Consider the following 23,937-nt stretch of genomic DNA (forward strand, 5'->3'; position numbering starts at 1 on the left):
ATCTGTTTATCTCACATACCTGTTTATCCCATGCGAACACTTGAAATCACGCATGTTAGTTTATATCTCGTATCTATAAACACATTCATACCTACATACCTGTTTACCTGTTGTCCAGAAAGCTGCTGTCTCCCTAATATACTGGCCTCTAAATACACACATCTGTGGCTCTGATATTACACATACACACCTGCACGCCTGTTCTCACACCACACACACGAATCTCGGGAATTTCCTGTATACCTGTCCAGTTGCTCTGCCACACCCCGAGCTGCCAGGCACGATAATAAATTATTCCTGTGGTAGATTTTGCTATGTAGAATATATACTAGGTAAAAAAAAAAGAATAATCGGAAAACATAAGCAATACCTTTAAAATATCAATGTAATGAAAAGATATTATTATGGAAAGATACTATGCTAAATATTATTAGTGCTTTCGTTTGCTACCATTTAGATAGTGTAAAGGGGATATTGTGCACCATAGATTTATACACGCGAGTTTTGTAGTAAGATTCATGATGCAAATCTAAGTTTTCCTTAATGATCATAATCACACTTTGTAATATTAAGCTGAACAGGAATTTGTATTACTTTAATAGTTCCTAATAAAAACAACCACAGTAAAACTATACAGCTGCAAATATTTTGTCCTGTTGTTGAAAATGTGACGTAAGAATAAGAAAAAATAAACAAAGACGGGCAGGATCAGACGTAAAGGAGGACAGAAACATAAAAAGGAGAAAAAAAAAATATGGCAAAGATCGGACAAATACTTATGAAAAGTGGGACAGACGAACACACACACACACACACACAGAGAGAGAGAGAGAGAGAGAGAGAGAGAGAGAGAGAGAGAGAGAGAGAGAGAGAGAGCACCCCGGTAACCCCCTTCACCCAACTCCCTCTGCAGGCGCGACACCTTTCCTATCTGTTCGCTCACAACCGCGCGCAACCCTCCCGCGGCCACACGCTTGCCCGCCCGCCTCTGTCCTGCATTGCTCCTTCCTCTGCTGCTCACTGGTGGCGGGCCACTAACTGCCTGCTCGCGTGGCGTCTGGGAACCTTGACCCTCGCCCCTGTTGTTGTGCGTGACGGCAGAAAGAAATCACGCGGCAAAACAGGATTATTTGTGTGCTTTTTTAGATTTATTTGCAAAGACATCAAAACACTAAGCGAAAAAATACAAAAAAAACATCGAAGTGTCTGTGTTTGGAAGATGTAGTTGTTTTCGAACGGTGCAGGAACTTTAGGTATGGTTGACGTGGGTAGGCTGGTATTGTGCGGCACGTGCGGGTGATGTGACGTAAGCTGGTGCTGTGTGGTTCGTAATGAAAAGCGGATAACACAGTAATTGGTGCAACACGTGCTGACGGGAGTAGCAAGTGCGCATTACAGTGCCAAGCGAACTTAAGCTGTGGCGCTGACCTGCTTTCTTCCACACTTCCGCACCATCGAGTGAGTCAACGAACGCGGCGAGGCTTGTGTAGCTTTGTCTCGGGACGCTGGTGCACTCACAGCGGGGAACACTCCTGCGTACCGCGGCGCCGCTGCTCCAGGGTGACGTCTGGGCCCCGATGCACGACCACAGGGGCGGGAGAAGAGGTAGCTAAGTGCACATATTGCCGTCGCTTTCCTGTCCTTGATGCTTACTTTGAATAGCATTACTAGATGTATCAATGCCACCGATACCAGCTGCGCATGAATAACACATACATGCAGGTAGTATTGGTGATGTGTGTTGAATAATACATCATGAAGAAAATGCTGTTCATCTAACATCTGAATAACGCATCAGGTATGTAGTGGTGGTAATGTCACGGTTGATTACCATACAGGAGGGACGATATATCATGTATGAATATTATATCAGAAGGGTGACGCAGGTAAGAACACACATAAACACCATTACGCACGAGGCCACATAGTTCTGGTGATATCATGTACAAGTAAGAAAAAACAAACTGGCGCAGAGTTGGGTTAGGAAGGAAAAATAAAATAAAATAAAATAGAATAAAATAATAAAATAAAAAAAGCGTGGTCAATTTGATCGAAGAAGTATTGAGTTGTCTTGACCCAGTGGCTTAGGACCGCAGAGAGTCCTTCCCTTCCTTCCTTCAACAGTCACGTGAAGGTGAGACTGTGAAGTAACGTGACAAGTGTGTGGCGCACGTCAGTCACTGTTCATTGATGTATCATATTTACCAGACTGCGAATCACTATAATTTTCTCTATTTTATTTCGTGTAGGAAGAATCGCTTTAAATTAAATGCCTAGCTCACTGCAGGCCCTTGCGATTATAGGTGTTGTGATAAACAGTCTAAGGAAGAAGAGACATCCAGACCGCTGCTTACTATCACCCTTACGTGCCTCGCAGCTACAAGCGATCTTCCTCCTTACACTCCTCCTCCATAACTCCACTTAATCCCCTCCAATCTCTTTCCTATCTAATCTAGTTTGTCTATTATAGGCCACGGTAAAATTTTGTTGCCTAGGAGGATCGCCTGCTGTTTTTCCGCATTAAACGCAAACTCGATTTCACTTAATTATTTCCTTTAATACTCACTCATTTGTACGACAGACAAAGGAAAATCTAGAAAGAAAACAAGGCCTGTTTGCGATTCTCCAACTAAAATAATTCCTAGTCAAACAGTGAGAAGTGGACAGTCCTTCCCGTCGCTTCGCTCGTGTCGCCGCGTGCCAGGTTATCTGTCCCTTCCTCGCACCAGACACCTCGCGTGACACCTCCTCTTTGCATACCGCTTCCCCTCTGCTCACTCCGTAACACTGCCCCTCGCACTGAAGTCATACAAACGCAAACACAACGCACATCCTCGAGTATCATTCGCGGGTCACGTGAGGATCAGCCGCCCTCTGCTATTTTTGGGGTGGGCGAGCATAAGTCTGGCTAGGTTAAGTTAAGCTATCCACTCTAATCTAACTAATCGATTTTCCTTATACCTTGTTTTTTTCTTTTTTATTCTGATTTTTAGTAACTTTTTTTTTTCGTAAAATTGAAGCCCTTTAATTTGTACAAGAACATCCACGGAAGCAGTTCAAACTAAGGCAATAATCATGAATCACGTAATGTATTTTTCCTAAAACACCAAGTTCAGGAATACAAACAGTGTTATGTTGTGTTGTGTCGTGTTGTTGAGTTTAGTTGGGTACGGAGTGAAGGGAGGGAGGGGGGAGAGTGTACCAGATTACCTGCACAAGATAAGTAAGGTTACATGGTCTTGATGGCGGTAGTTAGCAATTTGCGTGGCTGCAGTTACCAGTTAATGGAACCAAAGTATGCCGTATCTATGCACTAGATGGCCTGACTGACGGCTGGAAAATTATGAACTGGAGAGGATTGATTGACTGACTGACTGACTGGGTGGAGTTTTGAGCCGCAACGAGGTCATGTGGCACCAGACATCAAAAAGATTAAAACCAGTGACATAGTTAACTCTTTCAATCCTGGACAATTCTTCCCATGTACAATCATCCACAGCTATTCTTAAACGCTCATGTTTGTGTTATAATCTCTGTGCTATAATCTCTTTAAGTAACCGTGCAATTTCTTTTTTCTTTTCTGTCTGTATATGCAAACCTTATATATATATATATATATATATATTATATATATATATATTATATATATATATTATATATATATATATATTTATATATATTATATATATATTATATATATATATATATATATATAATATATTATATATATATATATATAATATATATATATATATATATATATAATATATATATACATATAGCTCTGAATGTTAACAACGGAAGAGAACAGTGGCCAAAAATTATATAAGGTAAGAAAAACTTAACTGCAGAGGATCATCCAAGTTAAGTGGTAAGGGACGAAAGTATATTATTAAAAATAACGAACGACTAGTTACCTAAGTTAACAAACTAACAAGCAAGCGAATAAATCGAATTAACTATATAACTAAGAACTAAATGAATAAATGAAATAAACAAATAAACAAACTAAATAACTAAGAACTAACTCAATACATGAAATAAACAAATAAACAAATTAATAACTAAGAACTAACTCAATAAACGAAATAGATAAACAAATAAACAAATAAACCATACCAGAGAAAAACGAGTGACGAAAACATACTAACAAACATTGATAAGGAAACGAACAAATATATATTTTTAACGCTACTCCTTCTCCTCCTCCTCCTCCTTCTCCTTTTCATCCCCCTACACCTGGCCACAAAATACCTGAGCGTCTAAGGGTGCGCCTCGTGTTCTGCCAATTAGCGCAGGTACTCAAGAGAAGAAGGAATGTATAATTGGAAGTTTTCTAACCATCAATTACGGACATTTTTGGCTAAATTTAAGACAGCCATTAATTACTCTCTCTCTCTCTCTCTCTCTCTCTCTCTCTCTCTCTCTCTCTCTCTCTCTCTCTCATGACGTAAGTGGTGAGAGAGAGAGAGAGAGAGAGAGAGAGAGAGAGAGAGAGAGAGAGAGAGAGAGAGAGAGAGAGAGAGAGAGAGAGAGAGAGAGAGAGAGAGAGAGAGAGAGAGAGAGAGAGAGAGAGAGAGAGAGAGAGAGAGAGAGAACGCGTCTGAGCTAGATTCGAGATTTTAATAAGTGGAGAAATCGAAGAGAGAGAGAGAGAGAGAGAGAGAGAGAGAGAGAGAGAGAGAGAGAGAGAGAGAGAGAGAGAGAGAGAGAGAGAGTCAAAGTGTGTCATTAAAGGCAAGGGAATGTGTGTGTGCAGTGTGACGTCAGCGCCTTATCCTGCCCCTCAGTGTTCAGCGCGTGTCATGGGGGTCGTTAATCTTGGGAGTCACGCCACAGAGCCATGAGCCGCCACATGGGAATGACGCCCATTGTGATCTAGTCCCATCAGCGGTCAAGATATCAGCATTAGCAGAGGAGCAGCGAAGGCAACCAAACCTAACCTAACTAACCTAACCTAACTTAACCAAACTAACCTAACCAACCTAACCTAACCTAACCAACCTAATCTAACCTAACCTAACCAAATTAATCTAACATAACCAAATTAACCTAACTTAACCAAACTAACCTAACCTAACTAACCTAACCTAAACAAGCTAACCTAACCTAGTGACCTAAATTATTGAAATCTAATCCATAATCTAACCCAACCTCTTGACGTAACCGAATCTAATCTAACTTCTTTACCTAACCGGCTCTAATCTAACCTAACCTCGTGATTTAACCGAACATAGTCTAACCTACCCTCGTGATGTAACCGACCCAAACCTAGCCTAAAACCGAATTTAACCTCGTGACCTAATCTAATCTCGTACCCTAACCGAACCTAACCTCATTTAACCTCGTGACCTAAACGACCCTAACTTAACCGAATTTAACAAAAACAATAATAACAATGTATCCAACTCTACTCTCACCAAACAAAATATAAAAAGGAACAGTAACAACAAAACCTAACTTGTTATAACAGTAGCAACAAACTAACCTAACCTTGTAAATATAACGGTAATTCAACCCAACAACAACAACAACAACAACGACAACAACAACAACAACAACAACAACACCAGGATGAATAAAGAAAGATAAAATGATGATAAAAAGCCGTGATATCACTTGCCTCGTTAGCAGTTAGTGGTGATGGTGGTTGTGGTGGTGGTGGTGGTGGTGGTGGTGGTAAGGAGTCTGTCCCCACCGCTTTGTCCAGTGCAGAGAACGGATGGATGGTCGAAAGGAAAATGAAAGTATAAGGAACTACGTAGAGAGGAGCAAAAATGGAGAAAGAACTGAAGAAAGCAAAGGAACACAAAAGAAGAACGAATGGCAGCATACCTGTTGTCCAATACGAGGCACTGGGGAATGGAATGGGGAAAAAACGAGGCAGGAATGTACGAACTGACGGAAAGAGATAAGGAAGAATGGGCGGGAGGAGGAAGGTGCAATGAAGCTGAAAGAAGGATATAGAGGGAATTAATTACGGAATGGAGCGAAAAAAAAAACGAAAGAAAAGGAAGTAATGAAGGACGAACTTCAACTTCTGGGATGGAAGAAGAAACAGGATAGAGAAACAGAGGATAATAAACTGGAGAACACAAGATAAAAGATGGGATGAAAGAAAGGCGGAAAAGAAGGACGAAACGACAAAATAATAGAAAAACGGACAGAAGGAAGGAGAGAGAGAGAGAGAGAGAGAGAGAGAGAGAGAGAGAGAGAGAGAGAGAGAGAGAGAGAGAGAGAGAGAGAGAGAGAGAGAGAGAGAGAGAGAGAGAACAAGAAAGACAGAGAACATAGCAAAGAAAGGGAAGAAGAAGGAATACACGAACGAAACAAAGGAAGGGAAACAGGGAAGGAAGGATGGAGGGAAGGATGAGGATGCGATTAGTGGAGGATCTCAGGTGGAGAGAAGGGAAGGCACGGTCATGATGTCCTACGTGTCCCCGGAGAGAGAGAAACCACAAATAGAACTCAGAGAAGGACTGACGGTGAAAAAATCCCTGAAAACGTTTATCGATGAGCGCCTTTGTAGGACATTCTTTGCCACGTGATGCATAATGGAACAGAGAGAGAGAGAGAGAGAGAGAGAGAGAGAGAGAGAGAGAGAGAGAGAGAGAGAGAGAGAGAGAGAGAGAGAGAGAGAGAGAGAGAGAGAGAGAGAGAGAGAGAGAGAGAGGGAGATTCTTAGTACTCATAGACATTACCTTTTGCTAGTCACGCATACTATTGAATCTCTCTCTCTCTCTCTCTCTCTCTCTCTCTCTCTCTCTCTCTCTCTCTCTCTCTCTCTCTCTCTCTCTCTCTCTCTCTCTCTCTCTCTCTCTCTCTCTCTCAGAAGCTAGAGTTCTAATTCTGTCTTGCTTCATGTAAAGTCACACAACATTCCCACCACTGGTTTAAATGTGTCACCAGGGAGGCACGGTGCGCCAAATCCAGACAAAAGTGAATGAGAGAGGCACGTTATGTATGCTGCATTAGAGAGGCACGCTATGTATGCTGCATTAGAGAGACAAGCTATGTATGCTGCATTAGAGAGACAAGCTATGTTTGCTGCATTAGAGAGGCACGTTATGTATGCTGTATTAGAGAGGCACGTTATGTATGCTGCATTAGAGAGGCACGTTATGTATGCTGCATTAGAGAGGCACGTTATGTATGCTGCATTAGAGAGGCACGTTATGTATGCTGCATTAGAGACAAGCTATGTATGCTGCATTAGAGAGGCACGTTATGTATGCTGCATTAGAGAGGCACGTTATGTATGCTGCATTAGAGAGGCACGTTATGTATGCTGCATTAGAGAGGCACGTTATGTATGCTGCATTAGAGAGGCACGTTATGTATGTTGCATTAGAGAGGCACGTTATGTATGCTGCATTAGAGAGGCACGCTATGTATGCTGCATTAGAGAGACAAGCTATGTATGCTGCATTAGAGAGGCACGTTATGTATGCTGCATTAGAGAGACAAGCTATGTATGCTGCATTAGAGAGGCACGTTATGTATACTGTATTAGAGAGGCACGCTATGTATGCTGCATTAGAGAGAAAAGCTATGTATGCTGCATTAGAGAGACAAGCTATGTATGCTGCATTAGAGAGGCACGCTATGTATGCTGCATTAGAGAGGCACGTTATGTATGCTGCATTAGAGAGGCACGTTATGTATGCTGCATTAGAGAGGCACGTTATGTATGCTGCATTAGAGAGGCACGTTATGTATGCTGCATTTAGAGAGGCACGTTTATGTATGCTGCATTAGAGAGGCAAGCTATGTATGCTGCATTAGAGAGGCACGTTATGTATGCTGCATTAGAGAGGCACGTTATGTATGCTGCATTAGAGAGGCACGCTATGTATGCTGCATTAGAGAGACAAGCTATGTACGAGTATGCTGCATTAGAGAGGCAAGTTATGTATGCTGCATTAGAGAGACAAGCTATGTATGCTGCATTAGAGAGGCACGTTATGTATGCTGTATTTTCACTCGTCCCTTTCACTGGTACACTTAAACTATCGACCGTATTTCAATTTTCCATCATCTAACTTTCCGGCAGCGGTATCAAGACACTAAATTAAAACTAGATACGATAGAATTTCCATCTTGATAATTTTTGAAGACTGCATTTTTTCCTTTTATTCTTTTTTTTTTTTTTTTCTCAAGTCTTATACTCTTCGAACAGTCTCTATACGCACACACACAAAAGAAAGACAAAGTAATACGATTCAATTGCTAAAAGAATGCACGCTCTTCCTTGTGACGGGAAGACAGGTAATCATGGGCTCTCATTAATTATTGGGTGCATCAAGCAGGCGCAGGTGCACGCCAGGTAACAAAGTTGACCCGGAAGACACGTCCGAACACCCACGGGACCACTGGCTTAGGTTTGGCGACAAATGTATTATATTATTACACTGAAATACTACTACTACTACTACTACTACTATTATTACTACGACTTCGGCTACTACTACTACTACTACTAATGCTACTACTGATACTAATGCTACTACTGATACTACTACTACTACTACTACTACTACTTCGGCTAGAACTGCTACTATTACTACAACTACTACTATTACTACAACAACAACAACTACTACTACTACGACTTTGGTTACTACTACTACTACTACTACTACGACTTTGGTTACTACTACTACTACTACTACTACTAATGCTACTACTGATACAACAACAACAACAACAACAACAACAACAACAACAACAACAACAACAACAACAACAACAACAACAACAACAACAACAACAACAACAACAACAACAACAACAACAACAACAACAACAACAACTACTACTACTACTACTACTACTACTACTACTACTACTACTACTACTTTTTTTTTCATTACTACAAAGAATAATACCTCCACCCCATGTTTATTGATATGTCAATTAGGGGCTCCATTACTTGGAGGTCATTAGCCCCAGCTCCCGCTAATGACTGTGGCATCCAACCATATCTAATACTCTATAATATACACATTAGTTGTTAACTATAAATTCATTCTACCTCTACTCTATCTACTCTTATGCCACTCTCCACCACTGTAGCCTCGCAGTCGAGGCCTCCTAAGTCTGCAGGTATGGGAGTGGAATGCCTTGTCCCCCTGAGACACAGGAGGGCAGATCTGAGGAGGGAGAATGAGAGACGGCACCTCATCCATGCGACGACATGGCTCCTTGGCTGGTGCTTCTTTTCTGCCATTAGGTCGGCTAGTCTTGAGTAGAAGCACTGAGCCTTGGAGCCCATCCCGCCAGATGTGGTGAAGACCAGAGGTGTGAAGCTGCCCTGGTCAACGTGTTGGATTCTCTCCCCATATGCTCGGATCTTCTCCTGCTCATTCTTGCGGTGGGCGGCCTCCAGGGAGAGTTCGTGGTGACAGGCGGCCATCGGGTCAAAGATCCGTATGTCCATGAATGCTTTCTGTCCCCTTGTCCAGAACCCTCGTGCACTGACGTCGACTCGAGCCTCGTTGGTGGTGTTGGCTGTTCTGTAGCGCAGGTGCTCGCCGTCTAGCGGCTGCTGCTGCTACTACGACTTCGGCTAGTAGATACTGCTACTGCCTCTACTACTACTACTACTACTACTACTACTACCACCACCACTGCTACTGCTGCTACTGCTGCTGCTGCTACTGCTGCTGTTACTACTACTACTACTACTACTGCTGTTACTACTACTACTACTACTACTACTACTACTACTACTGTTAATGCTATTTGGTATTCAAGTGTTGTTACTGCTACTACTATTACAAGAACTACTACCGATACTACTACTACTACCACCACCACCACCACTACTACTACTACTACTAAGACAACGACGATGACAACGACCAAGACGATGAGGACAAGAACAGCTAAGAATATAACAGCTAATACTCTTGTAGTTCCATTAATTTACCACCGCCACCACAACCAACAGCAACAACAACAACTGCAACAACAAGTCATGCACCACTATATTTACCAGCACGACACGAGGGATTGGTCATCTTGCAGCAAGTAACAAGACATGCAATCATTGAGTGTTTATGAGCCGCAACAGATGTGTCACGGTAATGAAACGTTGCACACACAAAGGTAAGTTTAAAATGCATGTTCTCATGATAGCTTGTGGGTGTTTCATGGCGTTGGGGGAGGGAAGGCGGACAGGCAGGCGGACAGGTAGGCAGGCTGATATGTGGCAAGGGAGGTACAGGAGGGAGGGGAGGCAGAGATATAGAAAACGGGACAGAAGGGAGGAGAGAAAGAAAATATGGAGAGGGGAGTAACTGTGGGAAGAAAGGAGGAAGGAGAGTGTAATGTGGAGGAAGGGAGGAAAAAGGAAAGAACGTATGGAAAAGGGAGCAGGAAAGAGTAGGAAGTGGAAAGTATAGGAAAAGCGGGATAGGAGTGGGTATCCAGTGGAAAGAAGATATAGAAAGGGGATTAGGTGAGAGTAAGGAATGCAAGATGTTATGAGGATGTCAAAAATAAAAAGTAAACGGAGAAAGAACGCTAAAGATTTCGAAAAGGAGAAAAAATGAAGGTGGAAAGGTAAGATACACAGAAAAGGACAACACCTGCTTATAATAATTACTTATGCTAATTAATCTAAAGATACACTCGTTACAAATTCTCTCTCTCTCTCTCTCTCTCTCTCTCTCTCTCTCTCTCTCTCTCTCTCTCTCTCTCTCTCTCTCTCTCTCTCTCTCTCTCTCTCCACTCGTTGTTTACTCACCTCTTCCCTCGACACACAAACACATCCAAGGAAGGAATCAATAACAACATTCATAGCACTCTAGTTTAGCTCTACAAACAGCGCCTCTCCCTCTCTCTTCCCCTCCCCACCACCTCCCACTCTCCTTTCTGAAGTAGTAGGTGAAGAACGTGGCATAAATATTGTAATATATCGAGTTTCGTGTTATGGAAGGTCTCTCTCTCTCTCTCTCTCTCTCTCTCTCTCTCTCTCTCTCTCTCTCTGCAACAACAAAACACCTAAGAAAAATGCAAGGCTATTTATCCCAAGTCACCCTAATCTTGCGTCCTCCATCCCTCTCTCTCTAATCCTCCTCCCTCTTCCTCCTCCTCCTCCTCCTCCTCCTCCTCCTCCTCCTCACTTTCTTCCCTCCCGCCCCTAATCCTCCCTGCTCTTCATCTTCTTCCAGACTGACGTGGAGGTGCAGCGAGTGACCTAAAATGCAGCCACCAGACCCTCGCCGCCCTGCTAATGACCCCGGCAGGAGGAGGAGCACCGCGCCCCCTAAGGTTGTGCCCTTATGACCACAGGGACGAGGATGCCCAAGAGATTCGTGCCTCAATATGACGTCAAGATCCGCGGCGGCAGACTCATTACGGAATGGCGCTTCGGGTGAGGCTTCATGTTATTCATTAAGCTTTTTATAGCCTTTTACAGCTTTTGCTATTTATTAAGCTTTTTACAGCCTCGGTTGTTCTTTGTATTCAGAGCACACTGTCCGAAATTGTTGCAGGGGAGAGGGAGAGAGGGAGAAAGGGAGGGAAGGAGAAAGGGGAATGGGGGAGTTAGATTTTTTTTTTTCTAGGCCACAAACTATATAAAAGGCTAACACAAAAGAAGGGTTCTAAAAAAAGTAATCAACGATCACGGGAAAATACTGGTTAAATCTCTCCTAGACACACGTATGACTGAATGCTGCATAAAATACCTCGATAAAAATAACTGATACTGCACTATTCACAGGAAGCGCGTAGTCCTGGAGTCACGAGGAGCCGGGAGCAAATTTATGGACAGTCAATCATAAAAGTTCATGTGTGTGTGTGTGGGGGGGGGGGAGGGGTGCATTCCCCATCCCTTTCTATATGACGAGTCTTTATAACGGTGAGACGACGCACAGATCCATACAGACGCCAGAACTGTGACTTAATGTAATAAGGTAAGAAGGGATTATGTTCGTCAGTCATATGTTATCGGCAGTCATAATCAGTTAAATATTCAATGTCGTATGAAGGTTATGGCAGCTTCGATGTCTAAGCTTTCATTAGGGAACAGTGGCGACGGCAGCGCAGGTCGAGATGCAGTTGAATTGTTTCGGAAATATGCTCCGTATCCTATATTTGAATGCATAAGCCTCCCTACCCCCCCCACACACACACACGGACCCCCTACCAACTTTTATGAGTGACTGTTTTGGTGATTTTTTTATTTTTTATTTTTTTTTTACATTCGGAATTTGTGCAATCTCCTTTAATTTCAGTGAGGGTTATCGAGCCTCCTGCGTTGAATCGTGTTAGTTTTATCCTAGAAACAATCTGCTTGTTTGCTGTGGTAACGGGAGATAGACATACATGCAGACAGAGAGCGTTCTTAGTAGTAAAGACGTGTACCTTTTTTGGGGGTGAAGGAGAATTTTTCTTTTCAGGTATATGTATATATTTTTTTTTTCGAAAGTTCTATTACTCCCTTCATTTCTACTACTACTACTACTACTACTACTACTACTACTACTACTACTACTACTACTACTACTTCTGCTGCTGCTGCTACTACAAGGTGAGAAGAGAAGGAAATTAACATCTCAGCAGCAGTAGAAAGATACTACATTGGGGCTAATGGCAACACAATCACAAAGGATAATGATTTTTTTTAACAAAGTGAAGAGAATGATAAAGAAGGCACACTGTTCACACTGCAAAGATTTTTTTTTTTTTTTGTGGAAGAGTAATTCTATAGAAAGATAGAGAAGAAAAGTAAATGTATGTAAAAATAATAGAAACAAATGAAAGAAAATAAACAAGCAAGTAAACAAACAAGAGGACATGCATGGATTTCCAGTTAAAGAAAAAAAAAAGAAAAAGGAAAAACAGGGGGAGCAGATAATACGTGACAATTAACATGACACAAAAATTCAAGCTAGATAAAAAAAAAAAAAAAAACCTAATGACGGATTTGAGCATTCATGAAACCAAAAAATTTACAAGGTTCAGGAATGAAAAGAATCACGGTAGTCAAGACGGTAATTGGCCAAGGTCACCACGCGTTCCTAACAATGGCCAGCAACGCATAGACTGACCCTGGCGTGGTGGAGGAGTCACGGAGGAGAGCAGGGCCAAGATTACACAACAGGAGGTACACGCAAGTATGAAAAAAAAAATATCTAGGTGAAAAAGGTGGAGAGGGTGAGGAGGGGAAGGCGGAAGGGGAAGGGGAAGGGTATGGGGTACAAAATTAGAAGGGGAAGGTGGAGGTGAAAGGGGAAAGGTGACTGGAGACGTGGAAGGTGGTGACGAAACAAAAATAACGTTGAAAAAATTAAGAAATCCTCATGCACGATTCGCTGAGAAGAGGTGATGTGTTTAAGGAAAGGAAGGTGAAGATGAAGGTAGAAGAGAAAAGATGAATGAGATGATGTGAGGAAGAAGGTGAGGATGAAGGTGGAAGGAGGAAAATGAACATGGGAAGGTGAAGAAGGTGGGTGACATAACAGCTATTAAAAGAAGGGGAAGATGAGGGTAAAGGGAAAGGTAGAGATCAAGGTAGAGGGGAAAGATAAGTGAGGGGAGGATGATAGTGACAACAAATGTGCAAGTAAGAAAGAAGGTGAGGATAAAGGTGAAGAAAATATGAGGGTCAAAGGTGGGGATGTGAGTGAGGGGAGGGAAAGATGAAAGCGGTTGGAAAGGCGAGGGTCGGTCGAGGCGGGTAAAGGTGAGTGTGGGAAGGTGAGGAGGGTGGTGTCATAACAGAGGTAGTGTCGCCAACCGCCACCAGGGGACTCCCACGCTGCCACCACGTTCACAACACGACAGGCGGCTGGTGGACTGACACACGCTCCTCTCCCTCTCTTTCTCACTCCCTCAACCACGTCGCCGCCAGTCACGGAAACAGGAACACGAGCAGTTCTTAGCGAGCATACAGGCGGTGAACATAATGTAATCACTGAAAACTAAACTTGTGAACTGTGTGGAATAAATAAAAGCAAGCGAAACCAACGACCATGTGAAATGGGCGATAATGAAGGAAAATAGTCAAGAAAATACACGAAATATTCCCCATACAAACACTGAGCCATGCCGTATAATGAAGAAAATACATCATAAGTAAGGAAGACTCGTTTACTGTGCCAGAAGTAACACAAAAGACGTGCTGAGGGAGGTGGTGACGAAGGCGGTGAAGGAGTGAGGGAAATGAGGTGTTGAGGAAAGACGATGGCGGAGTGAGAGGCGCCCATGGGCATGATGTGTTGTGCCGTGGTGCTGAGAGATGACGTCCTTCCCCGCCAGAGAAAGTGAGTGCACACCTGTTCCTCTGCTTACCTGCTTATCCCTCACGTCAATCTTTGGTTTTTATTTACTATTTTTTTTTTTAATAGTCCCACCTATACTACCAGTCCATCCCGGGTTTGTCTATGGCTCAAACCGTTTACTTACTTATCGCACACGTCATTTTTTTTAATCATTGTTATTATTATTATCATTATTTTTTTTTTAAGCCTTGTGTGTGTTATCTTTCCGTTCCGAGTTTTGTGTATGGTTCGTATTTCTAAAGACTTTGCTCCCTCGTCAGGAGTATTTTCAAAAATTACTTAGAAAATTTAGCAGTTGTAGGTTAGGTTACGTTCTCATTGGTGTTTTCCTATTGATGAAACAGAATCCTCGTTAAATTGTCGCTAGAATCATGAAAACTTCCTTAAAGATAACAGTAACTTCCACTAGAGCTTGAATGTATGATGAGACGACAAGATGTTTAAGAATAAGAACAAAAATCTTTCGTCTTTAACAATTACTTCCACACCTGTTTACCAACTCTCCCCAAACCTCTTACACCTGTGGATTCAAACAATAATTTCCTCCACACCTGTGATAAAAAAAAAAAAAAAAAGTGGCCCGAAAACATTGCTCCTGCGTCTCGGGTTTTCTATGTATATGTCACTCCCAACAATGACTTTTCCATATCTATCACAGTCCATAACCTCTCCGTAAATCTCCCATACCTGCAGCTCCAAACTCTTCTTTTCTCTACCTATAATTATATAAAAAATGGCTCCATACACTTGAGTTTTCCTTACATTTGTCACTCTGAACAATATAATTATCTATTTTTCTTTGCCTCCTATATCTATAACTCCAATTAATACATTTTATTTCTACACCTGCTCAATTTTATTTATTTTTTCCTACACATCATTTCCCATGTTATTACTTCCCTTCCCAATTCCATCAACCGGTACAGTTGAAAAATTACTTCATAAACAAAATTACACACCTGTCGTCAGAGGCACACAAACACACGTGAGTAATTTTCTTGATTACAGTATGATGAAATATATCATTGTACGGTAGACCTTTCGTAATAAATACAAATTACACGTGAACACACACACACACACACACACACACACACACACACACACACACACACACACACACACACAACACACACTCTCTCTCTCTCTCTCTCTCTCTCTCTCTCTCTCTCTCTCTCTCTCTCTCTCTCTCTCTCTCTCTCTCTCTCTCTCTCTCTCTCTCTCTCTCTCTCTCATAAAACAAAGACTCAATCAATAAACCTATAATGCTTAAGACCAGTCAGTGTTGCCACGAGAAGCAAAAACTACTGCTATGAGATACTCCCACGCTTGCCTCGCTCCTCCTCCACCACAGCCACATTCCACGACCCACACTCGGGATCAATAAACAACAAAATACCGATACCACCACCACCACCACCACCAACACTACTACTACTACTACTACTACTACTACTACTACGTATAAACATGAGTGACTCGGGCGTGCATTCTTAGTCAATTATCTTGCACGCATTCACGGTACTGGAAGCCAAGCACACCAAGACCAGTGCTGTGTGATATGAGCGTCTCCATGTATTGGCAGGATAAATATACGCTGGTATCCGCTTTCCGCCTCAAGAGGAAGGCAAATAAGACTCGCATTTATTGAACGGCACTAAATTGAGCGAGCTGTATTATAGTGCCGCTTATCGTCCAATTCGCTCAAGACTGTTAAAAGGTAAATATGGTGTCAATCTCTTTCGCAGTTTGGATAGCAAGGCAACGCAATATGAACTAAGAAAAAATCTCAATAAATAGTGGGTATACTAAGAGTGGAATCAATGAAACTGCCAAAAATTTTTAAAGCGATCTAAAGTGAAAAAAAAAAAAAATCTATAAAGAAGGCAGAACAAGAGCTTGACAGCAATAGGTAGACAAGCAGATAGATAGAGATAAATAGATAGATGAATAGACAGGTAGGTAGCTAGGGAGACACTCATAGGTGGATAGATACAAAATATACAAAACAACCGAATAAATAAATATATAAATAAATAGTGACTTTCAGATGGCCAAAGTTTAAAAGCACAGTAATTAGTATACATTTACAAAGGAAATAATTTACGAACAGCGTGATACAAACAAAACTTCCCCTGGAAACACTCGATCACTCCAACAAAGGAATACAGAAGTGAAGGGATCACAGCCATCACAAAGAGCAGTCTCCAGTCGTGTACCTTAAACTCCCTACACGTAAATTCCCCGACGAAACATGTAAAAGACTTTCACTACCTCTCCCTCTCCCTGACCCCGGTCCAGAATATTTCCTATAGATCAGATTATGTTTGGTTCATGGAATAAATCACGAGGGGAATTATTCTGGGTGAGTTTTTCATGCAGGAATCTTCGTTGGAGGAATTTACTTAGATGAAATATATATAGGGAGCCCCAACACACCCGCACGCCCAGTAGCCCCGAGAACACGCAATGGGCGGGGATGGACAGTGGCTGGGGTTACCTGAACATTCTCTCCTAAACTGGTCGAGGGTAAAAAATAATCATCAGTTACATATTTCGATAAACATGAATAACTTGACCTACATGTGGCTTAATTTAATGGCTATCTGACCTGCTTGTGTGTGTGTGTGTGTGTGTGTGTGTGTGTGTGTGTGTGTGTGTGTGTGTGTGTGTGTGATGTACGGTACGTAAGTGTGCTGGGTTCAGGTTCGCTCAATATCATGAAATATTTAACGTTTATCCTGTTCTTCCATGCTTTCCTCCCTTTTTCTCCTCCTCTCCCTCCTCCCACGTCATTTATTACGTCCTGCCTTTCCTCTTACTTCTTATCCTTTGAAATATTCCTTCTGGTAATCTCTCTCTCTCTCTCTCTCTCTCTCTCTGCATCTTTAACATTCCTGCCTTTCCTCTTACTTTCCTTCTCTGTTATTCACCATGACGCAGGTTCTGAGAAAAGAAATCACTTTGCAATACGTTTCCAAACTTAATCGAAAATCCAGAGAAAGAGAGAGAGAGAGAGAGAGAGAGAGAGAGAGAGAGAGAGAGAGAGAGAGAGAGAGAGAGAGAGAGAGAGAGAGAGAGGGAAACATTACAAAGCGAACCCCATGTGTCGTGTTTTCACAATAACTCAAGCGAGAACCACAAAGTAAATTATGAGCATTACGAAACATCCCTGCTGGTCTTAAGTGCCTCCCTTCACGCACACTCAAGGAGCACGCAGGTTTGTACTCGTGTAGAAAGCACTGGATATCATATTTACATTTTTCGCCCCTTTCCCTGGCTGCATACTCGATGGGCAAGTCAGTTTCTAAGGAGGGTGTCGGCTAAGTGGGGTGGGAGGTGTAACTACAAACTCCAGTCCGTTTACGCGAGGTGTCCGAGTCGATAAGTTGCTGGGGTTGTCCTGCCCGGCTCGCTAGTAATGACGGGCCGGAGCTGATAAATGGTTAAGGGGCACATTCCATATAGCGTTATTACGTAAACACATGAAAGCCATTGACCTAAAAACCAGAGTCCTTGACCGGGTAGTTATTATGGTGGTTAAGGCGAGGTCACAGGGTCAGTGCTGAGTGTTGGTGGTATAGGATGCGAGACTACAGGTGTATTATTGTGACGACTTTGGTGTGCTTTAGGTAGGGTTGGTGATACGTTCTCTCTCTCTCTCTCTCTCTCTCTCTCTCTCTCTCTCTCTCTCTCTCTCTCTCTCTCTCTCTCTCTCTCTCTCTCTCTCTCTCTCTCTTTCCCCTTTTATCTGTGGATTCACCTCTTGACATTTAACTTCCATAACATATTCTGACATTTTCTACTATCCTCAATCACCATCATCCCCCTCCCTCTCTCTCTCTCTCTTCCTCTCAACTACTAAAATCTCCAAAACTTAACTTTTTCTTTCTCCCTCTCTCTCAGAGCCTCCATGCACACACAAAACTTCCCACGGTCGTATGATTAAAGTGAGTTACACAAGCAGCTGTCCCTCCCACGGCTTCCACGTGCCGTTGCGCATTTCATATTTAATTACGATCGCACCTGTAATTATGGCGCGCTACTACACTCTCCCTAATGGGTGCATCGTCTGACGTGCGCCAGCCACAAAGAACGACAAAGTACATCTGTAAGTGATATTTATTGATTTCCGCAGGGCTCATCCAACTGTGCATGCCGTTTCCCCGAGCGGCGTGCCCTTGGTGCTGCGACAAAAGCCACAGAATGGACTGGGCGCCAGGATGGGCGTTGGGGACCTCGTTGCTCCCCCCGGAGGTGGCAACAGGGACGATGGTAGGAATCCTGGGAACTTTTCCGTCCTGCCGCCCATCAAGGACTCCGGGAAGAGAATCGAGAGCTTCTCTCTTTCTGAACTTGACGACATTTCCCTCAAGTAAGTAACAACAGTACGAACACTGGATCATGCTCGTGTACAAAATATACAATATTTTTAGGGAAAAAAAGTTTTCCGGACTTGTCGCCAGCGGGCTCAGTTAGCATAGCAGTTCCAATGACAGCCAAGCCTGCCACTAATCTGTTTCCTTGTAGGAATGAGGTCCTAAGGAACATGAAGGAGATGTCTGACCGCGGACTGCAGGGGTTGCTGGCCAATCTGAGGGCGCAGGACAGGGACAGAGACGGGGTCTTGTCTACAGATATAGTTAAAGGAACACTGAAAAAATTTCAGGCGAGTTACTAACTCTAAATGGAAATACAAATATACGTGTTCAAAATTAAATCACAGCTTTTAGTATCATAACTGAACACTCGCAGCCACCAGACCACCAACACAGGGATAAGGGGTGATCCGATACTTCCACAGCTGAAGCTCAGTGAGGAGGGCATGAAAAACCTGTGCAAGAAATTTGGCGAGGCGGGGATCCACGTGACCATGGTGCGTTACGAAGACATGATCAACTACCTGGCCAAATCCAGGATGGAGGCCCTTAGAGCTCCGCCGCCCATGCCAGGCCAAAGGTCAGGTGCAGCTGACTTGACCACTTCTGGAATGCAATCACTTTTAAACAACACAGTCCTGTAATGTGTTTCTGCTTTCCTTTAGGGTCGAAAATTCAGGGGAGTCTGAGCCCAAGGCACAACCCATGCCGCCTAAACAGCAACACCCCCGGAAGGTGAACTTGAGGAACAGGTGAGTCTTTGAGGCAGACAACCCCTCCAGTACTGTTCTTGCAGACTTCCTCTCCCAGCCGTGCGTTGATCCCATTGTTCAGGCGTAGTAAAATCAATTATTATAAAATTCCTCTCCCATCTTTGCTCACACAAGTAAAATAATCGTTAATGGGGAAGTATTATCTTTTATCCCAGCATATTTCATCAAACAGCCTACTACGATGTCCTAACTCCCCTCCTCTCCCCCCACCGCCGAACGACAGGGTTCTTTTCAGCGATAAGGACGAGGCCAAGCTGATCGCCGACATGGACCGTCAGCTGTCCGGGAAGCCGGTGAACATGGCTGATCTGCGCAGGACCATGTATGACTTGGACCGTGATCGCAACGACTTCCTCAGCGGGCAGCAAGTGAGCAACACAGTACACACGAAAAATATGAATAAATCAACGTTTATGATCACTCCCTATTGTAATGATATCCCTCATATACGCCCATGTTATTTACAGGTAGAGGTTGCTTTCTCTAAATGCGGGGTGTACCTGACGCCAGACGTGCGGGCCCGCCTGCTGCTGGCCACGGACCGCACGGGCGCAGGCATGTACAAGATCGAGACGTTGATGGACTACCTGACGCGGGTGAAGCCGGAGACGCACTACACAGTCGAGCTTGGTAACGCGACACGCCTTATCTCCCCACAAAAGCAACAAAACAATGACTTGATGTTAGTGTACTGAAGGCAGGGAATGTGATCGATTACAAAGCACATCATTTTAACCTCACATTCATGCATACCTCATCACTTGTCCTCTTTCACTTATACGCGCTTCTTATAATCGCTAGGCAACAGCCACAGGCCACGCCAGGCGAGGGTGGGTCGGCATCCTATATACCAGAACCAGCTGATGCTGAATGCCCCCTGGGAACTAACGCAACAACAGGTATAGTTGTATTGTTATGGTTTATGACAATACACGCTGGATTCTTATGGCCACCCTTAAGTTCCCACCTCACAAATTTCAGCATACCTACATTAAGAATAATTTCACCTTCAGGAAACCAACACTCAGGGGGAACTTCCTGACGAGGGTTTCAGCGAGGAGCAGCAGCAGCAGCAGCGACAACGATTACAGCAACTACAGGAAATACAGCCTCTCGCCCCACCCCCGCCAGAAGTGCCCGAGGAGACGGAGCTTCCCTTCGACGTGCAAAAATGGAGCAGCGATTACCAATACCTGGCTCAAGCTGTCTACCAGGCCGACCACGACCAGTCAGGTGACCAAGTGCTTCATTTTATTTATAAAGATAACGAGGAAGAACAGGCCACATAACTCCATTTCACTCACACAATTAAGACCGCTACATTATACACGTCTGAGAGAGAGAGAGAGAGAGAGAGAGAGAGAGAGAGAGAGAGAGAGAGAGAGAGAGAGAGAGAGAGAGAGAGAGAGAGAGAGAAAGCATAGATATCTTAACAAGCGGGTAAAAAAAAAATAAAATAAATAAAAAATAAATAAAATAACAAGACTGAGGTACTTAGAGTGGTTGCCAACCACTGGTTGCTCTCCTAAAATGCAGCAATGCCTAAGGTTAACACTATTTGGCAATCTTTTTTTTTTTAACTGTACAACGTTAAGAATGAATGTTATGTATACTGGAATTTCAAAAGTCGCTGCAAAAATAATTCTTGTTTACACAGGATGTATTCTAATGGCCGAACGATCATGTTTACCCCAGGGAGAATCACTCAGGGGAACTTATGCGTGGTGTTTATTTGAAATGGAACAGGTTTTAAATTGTTTCAACCAAATCGATGTTTTCACTAAGGGATAGGGGCTGAAGGTAGAACGTACATGTCCCTCACTTACCTTCTGGCAACAATGGACACTGCACCTAGCTTGCTTTAAAGAGATCCTAACTGGTTAGATCTTATCCTTACTGCTACGTTACAGGAATCTCTTACGTTTCTTAATCTTACCTTCAGAGGATATCAAGGAGGAACATCAGAATGTAATGAAAGACAGCACACAGCGTGACTCAACGTCCACCACCCACCTTGCACACACGTGAAATGATGGCGATGAGTTTGAACGATGACTCAGTTCTATTTCTGTTTTGAACGGGCTCACCTATAATGACCCATGCTTCACATACACCATTTCTTTGTTAATCTGAACAATCGTTTTTTTTAGATGTAATATATGCAAATGGATAAGTAAAAATATCTAAACGTCCTGGTAGTGTATCCCCGGCATCCGTAATATTCGTTACGCCTGTCTTACCAAGATAGTACCGGCAAGGACTACTGAGTCTGTATACTACTAAGTAGTGTACATAATCTTTGGTACCAATCAACCAATCATGAAGCGTACAAAGACAACCTCGGTAAGGCTGACGACCCACACTATGTTTATTGCAACACTTGTATACATACACTGATAATTTCATAAAAGAAATATGATTTCGTTATGAACTCGTTATGTCTGTTTACGAACATATTGCAATCCGAGCTTCTCGCAACTTGTCATGTGAGGCTATGGCGTGTTGCGGATTTGCACATACTAACGATCACCGGTATCTCCTCCAGGTTATATGCCAGCAGAAGAGGTGCAGCACATCTCCTCCACCTACAATCTGGTGTACAACCTTCAAATATCAGAACAGACGTTGCTCACTGCCCTCAACACTGCCACTGATGTGAACTATGGCGAGGTCAATTTGGAGTATTTCATTGCCTCTCTTCAGGACCTGCACTTCCGAGAGAGTGGCGCCTGCTGACCTGAATCAACACAACAGCATCTTGTCCAGTCACTGTGTGGCTTTATTGATCTGTTCTTATTGTTACTCATTTATTTTCTTTGAATTTTTAAGTTTCTGTTGGAAGCATTTTTTTTTTTAGCTGGCAACACACAAACAAAACGGGCAAACGAACAGACTTACCAGAATATACTGTATATCCAATTATACTTATTTTGTGTAGATCATACTATATTTTATCAGGCATTAATTGCTATGCTAATTGTAACGAGGATGCTTCACAGATCATTAACAAGTGGATATTCTTATTCTCTGATGTAATGGTATTCATCAAGCAATTGTAGCATTACTTTCCCAACCATTAAGTAATAGTAATTATTTCATGCATTTTGTTGCATGCCATAAAGTGCGAGGGACCAATGTAAATGTCGCCTTAATAACTACTTAGTGTGTACATGTTGTGTACAATTATGCAGTTCCATGTTGTTTGGGGATGAAATCAACACTTAACTGTTTTAATTCAATATTTGTTTCAATGCATTATAATCGCAGGTAAGGGTAAATCCTTTCTGTTGTCAAATCAAGCTAACTTTAATTTCCAAGACATTAATGTATAATAGTTGTTGATATTACTTCAGAGGTGTAAACCTTTCAAAAATTAATAAAAAATGTGTTTTGATACCAGCCTTTGACTATTTACTGGACATCCTTAATATCTAAAGCAAGTTACATGTAAATCTTTATCTACTAAGGAATTAATTTTTTTTGAGAAGCCAACATAACTGATGAGAAGTAACAGAGGAGTAGATACGGCTGAGGAGATAACTTTCTCCTGAAGCAGAATCACTGAGTTTGAAGCTGACAATCACCCAATATCTGACATTAAGAGGCTCTGAATGACAAATACTATTGAAGGAACATTGTTGAGCTAAGTTGTACTGATTAATTGTTGTTTGTACTGATTAATTTCTTGTTTCCTTTAAAGTATATTTGCTTGCCCAAAACCAAATACCAACAGCATTAGTGGTTCCAGTGGGACTGCATTTTAACATAAATGTAAGTCCTCTACTAATTCATGAAAAAATTATACTCCCTTATTATGTTAAGCAACATGAGAATCACAATAACAAACTTTTAATTTCATTTTATTCACAAAATATGTTATCAGTACACATACACAAAGTTTAAAATCTGAGGCTTATAAGATAACACTTCCTATTTGACTCAAACAGTACCATTTGCCACCTTGTTCAAGCTCATGTTGTACCTCCTCCCTTGGCAATGTAATGGGGGGTGGTCCAACACCAGCATCCTGTGGTGGTTTAGGGCTGTGCAGGATGTGGAACTATCAAATGTGCAGTGGTGAGAATAACATGCCCCATTAGATATACATCAGGTAAAAGACTCCTGCTCCTCACATCAGATTCTCACACATACAGTCCACTGTTTTCCTGCAGCGTTAATTCATCATAGGGAAAAATATGTTTATTCAAGAAGTTTATAAAGATAGAAGTATGCTATTTAGTTCTACATGTACAATGAACCTGAGTCTATTCTATTGTGAGTTTCTGGGTGCAGCCTCCATGTCTACTGAAGTAGTGACATCATCTATTAAGTGCATCACAACACAATAAAACAGTGGCAGAGAAGCAAAAAATCCAAACATCCTCTTAATTCAACCTATCCACATTACTGATGTAAATTAAAGCCCATAATTGCATTAACTCTCAAAGACAGCATACTGCCTGATTTCAATACAGCTTTTGAGCACCAAAA

At 42.4% G+C, this 23,937-nt stretch overlaps 3 protein-coding genes across 5 annotated transcripts in view; 2 read left to right on the forward strand and 1 right to left on the reverse strand.

Moving 5' to 3' along the window:
• LOC135106380 (zinc metalloproteinase nas-15-like) overlaps window positions 1–632 on the forward strand; it is a 12,747-nt gene extending 12,115 nt beyond the window's left edge. Inside the window, exon 12 of the mRNA XM_064015330.1 lies at window positions 1–632. This exon is cut by the window's left edge and continues 839 nt beyond it. The gene's annotated coding sequence lies outside the window, so the exon portion shown is untranslated.
• The window catches only part of LOC135106382 (RING finger and transmembrane domain-containing protein 2-like), a 63,647-nt gene extending 42,163 nt beyond the window's left edge, over window positions 1–21,484 (reverse strand). The window contains exon 1 of the mRNA XM_064015339.1: window positions 21,383–21,484. The gene's annotated coding sequence lies outside the window, so the exon portion shown is untranslated. The remainder of the gene's footprint in view (window positions 1–21,382) is intronic.
• Window positions 927–22,840, forward strand: LOC135106384 (uncharacterized). 3 transcript variants are annotated; one of them, XM_064015345.1, is made up of 11 exons: window positions 930–1,605; window positions 11,178–11,380; window positions 18,433–18,669; window positions 18,825–18,963; window positions 19,099–19,253; window positions 19,339–19,425; window positions 19,670–19,814; window positions 19,914–20,076; window positions 20,248–20,345; window positions 20,460–20,679; window positions 21,992–22,840. In XM_064015345.1, the coding sequence occupies exons 2-11, from the start codon at window positions 11,289–11,291 to the stop codon at window positions 22,180–22,182; spliced, it is 1,527 nt and encodes a 508-aa protein (XP_063871415.1). In that variant the 5' UTR covers window positions 930–1,605; window positions 11,178–11,288; the 3' UTR covers window positions 22,183–22,840. The 3 variants fall into 3 exon arrangements, with proteins under 3 accessions (XP_063871417.1, XP_063871415.1, XP_063871416.1); XM_064015347.1 differs by lacking the exon at window positions 21,992–22,840 and having other exon boundaries at window positions 927–1,605; window positions 19,914–20,128; window positions 20,460–20,631; XM_064015346.1 differs by lacking the exons at window positions 930–1,605; window positions 11,178–11,380 and adding an exon at window positions 13,634–14,276.
• Window positions 22,841–23,937: the final 1,097 nt, after the last annotated feature.

The sequence above is a fragment of the Scylla paramamosain genome, chromosome 13 (assembly GCF_035594125.1).
Source record: "Scylla paramamosain isolate STU-SP2022 chromosome 13, ASM3559412v1, whole genome shotgun sequence".
Classification (NCBI taxonomy): domain Eukaryota; kingdom Metazoa; phylum Arthropoda; class Malacostraca; order Decapoda; family Portunidae; genus Scylla; species Scylla paramamosain.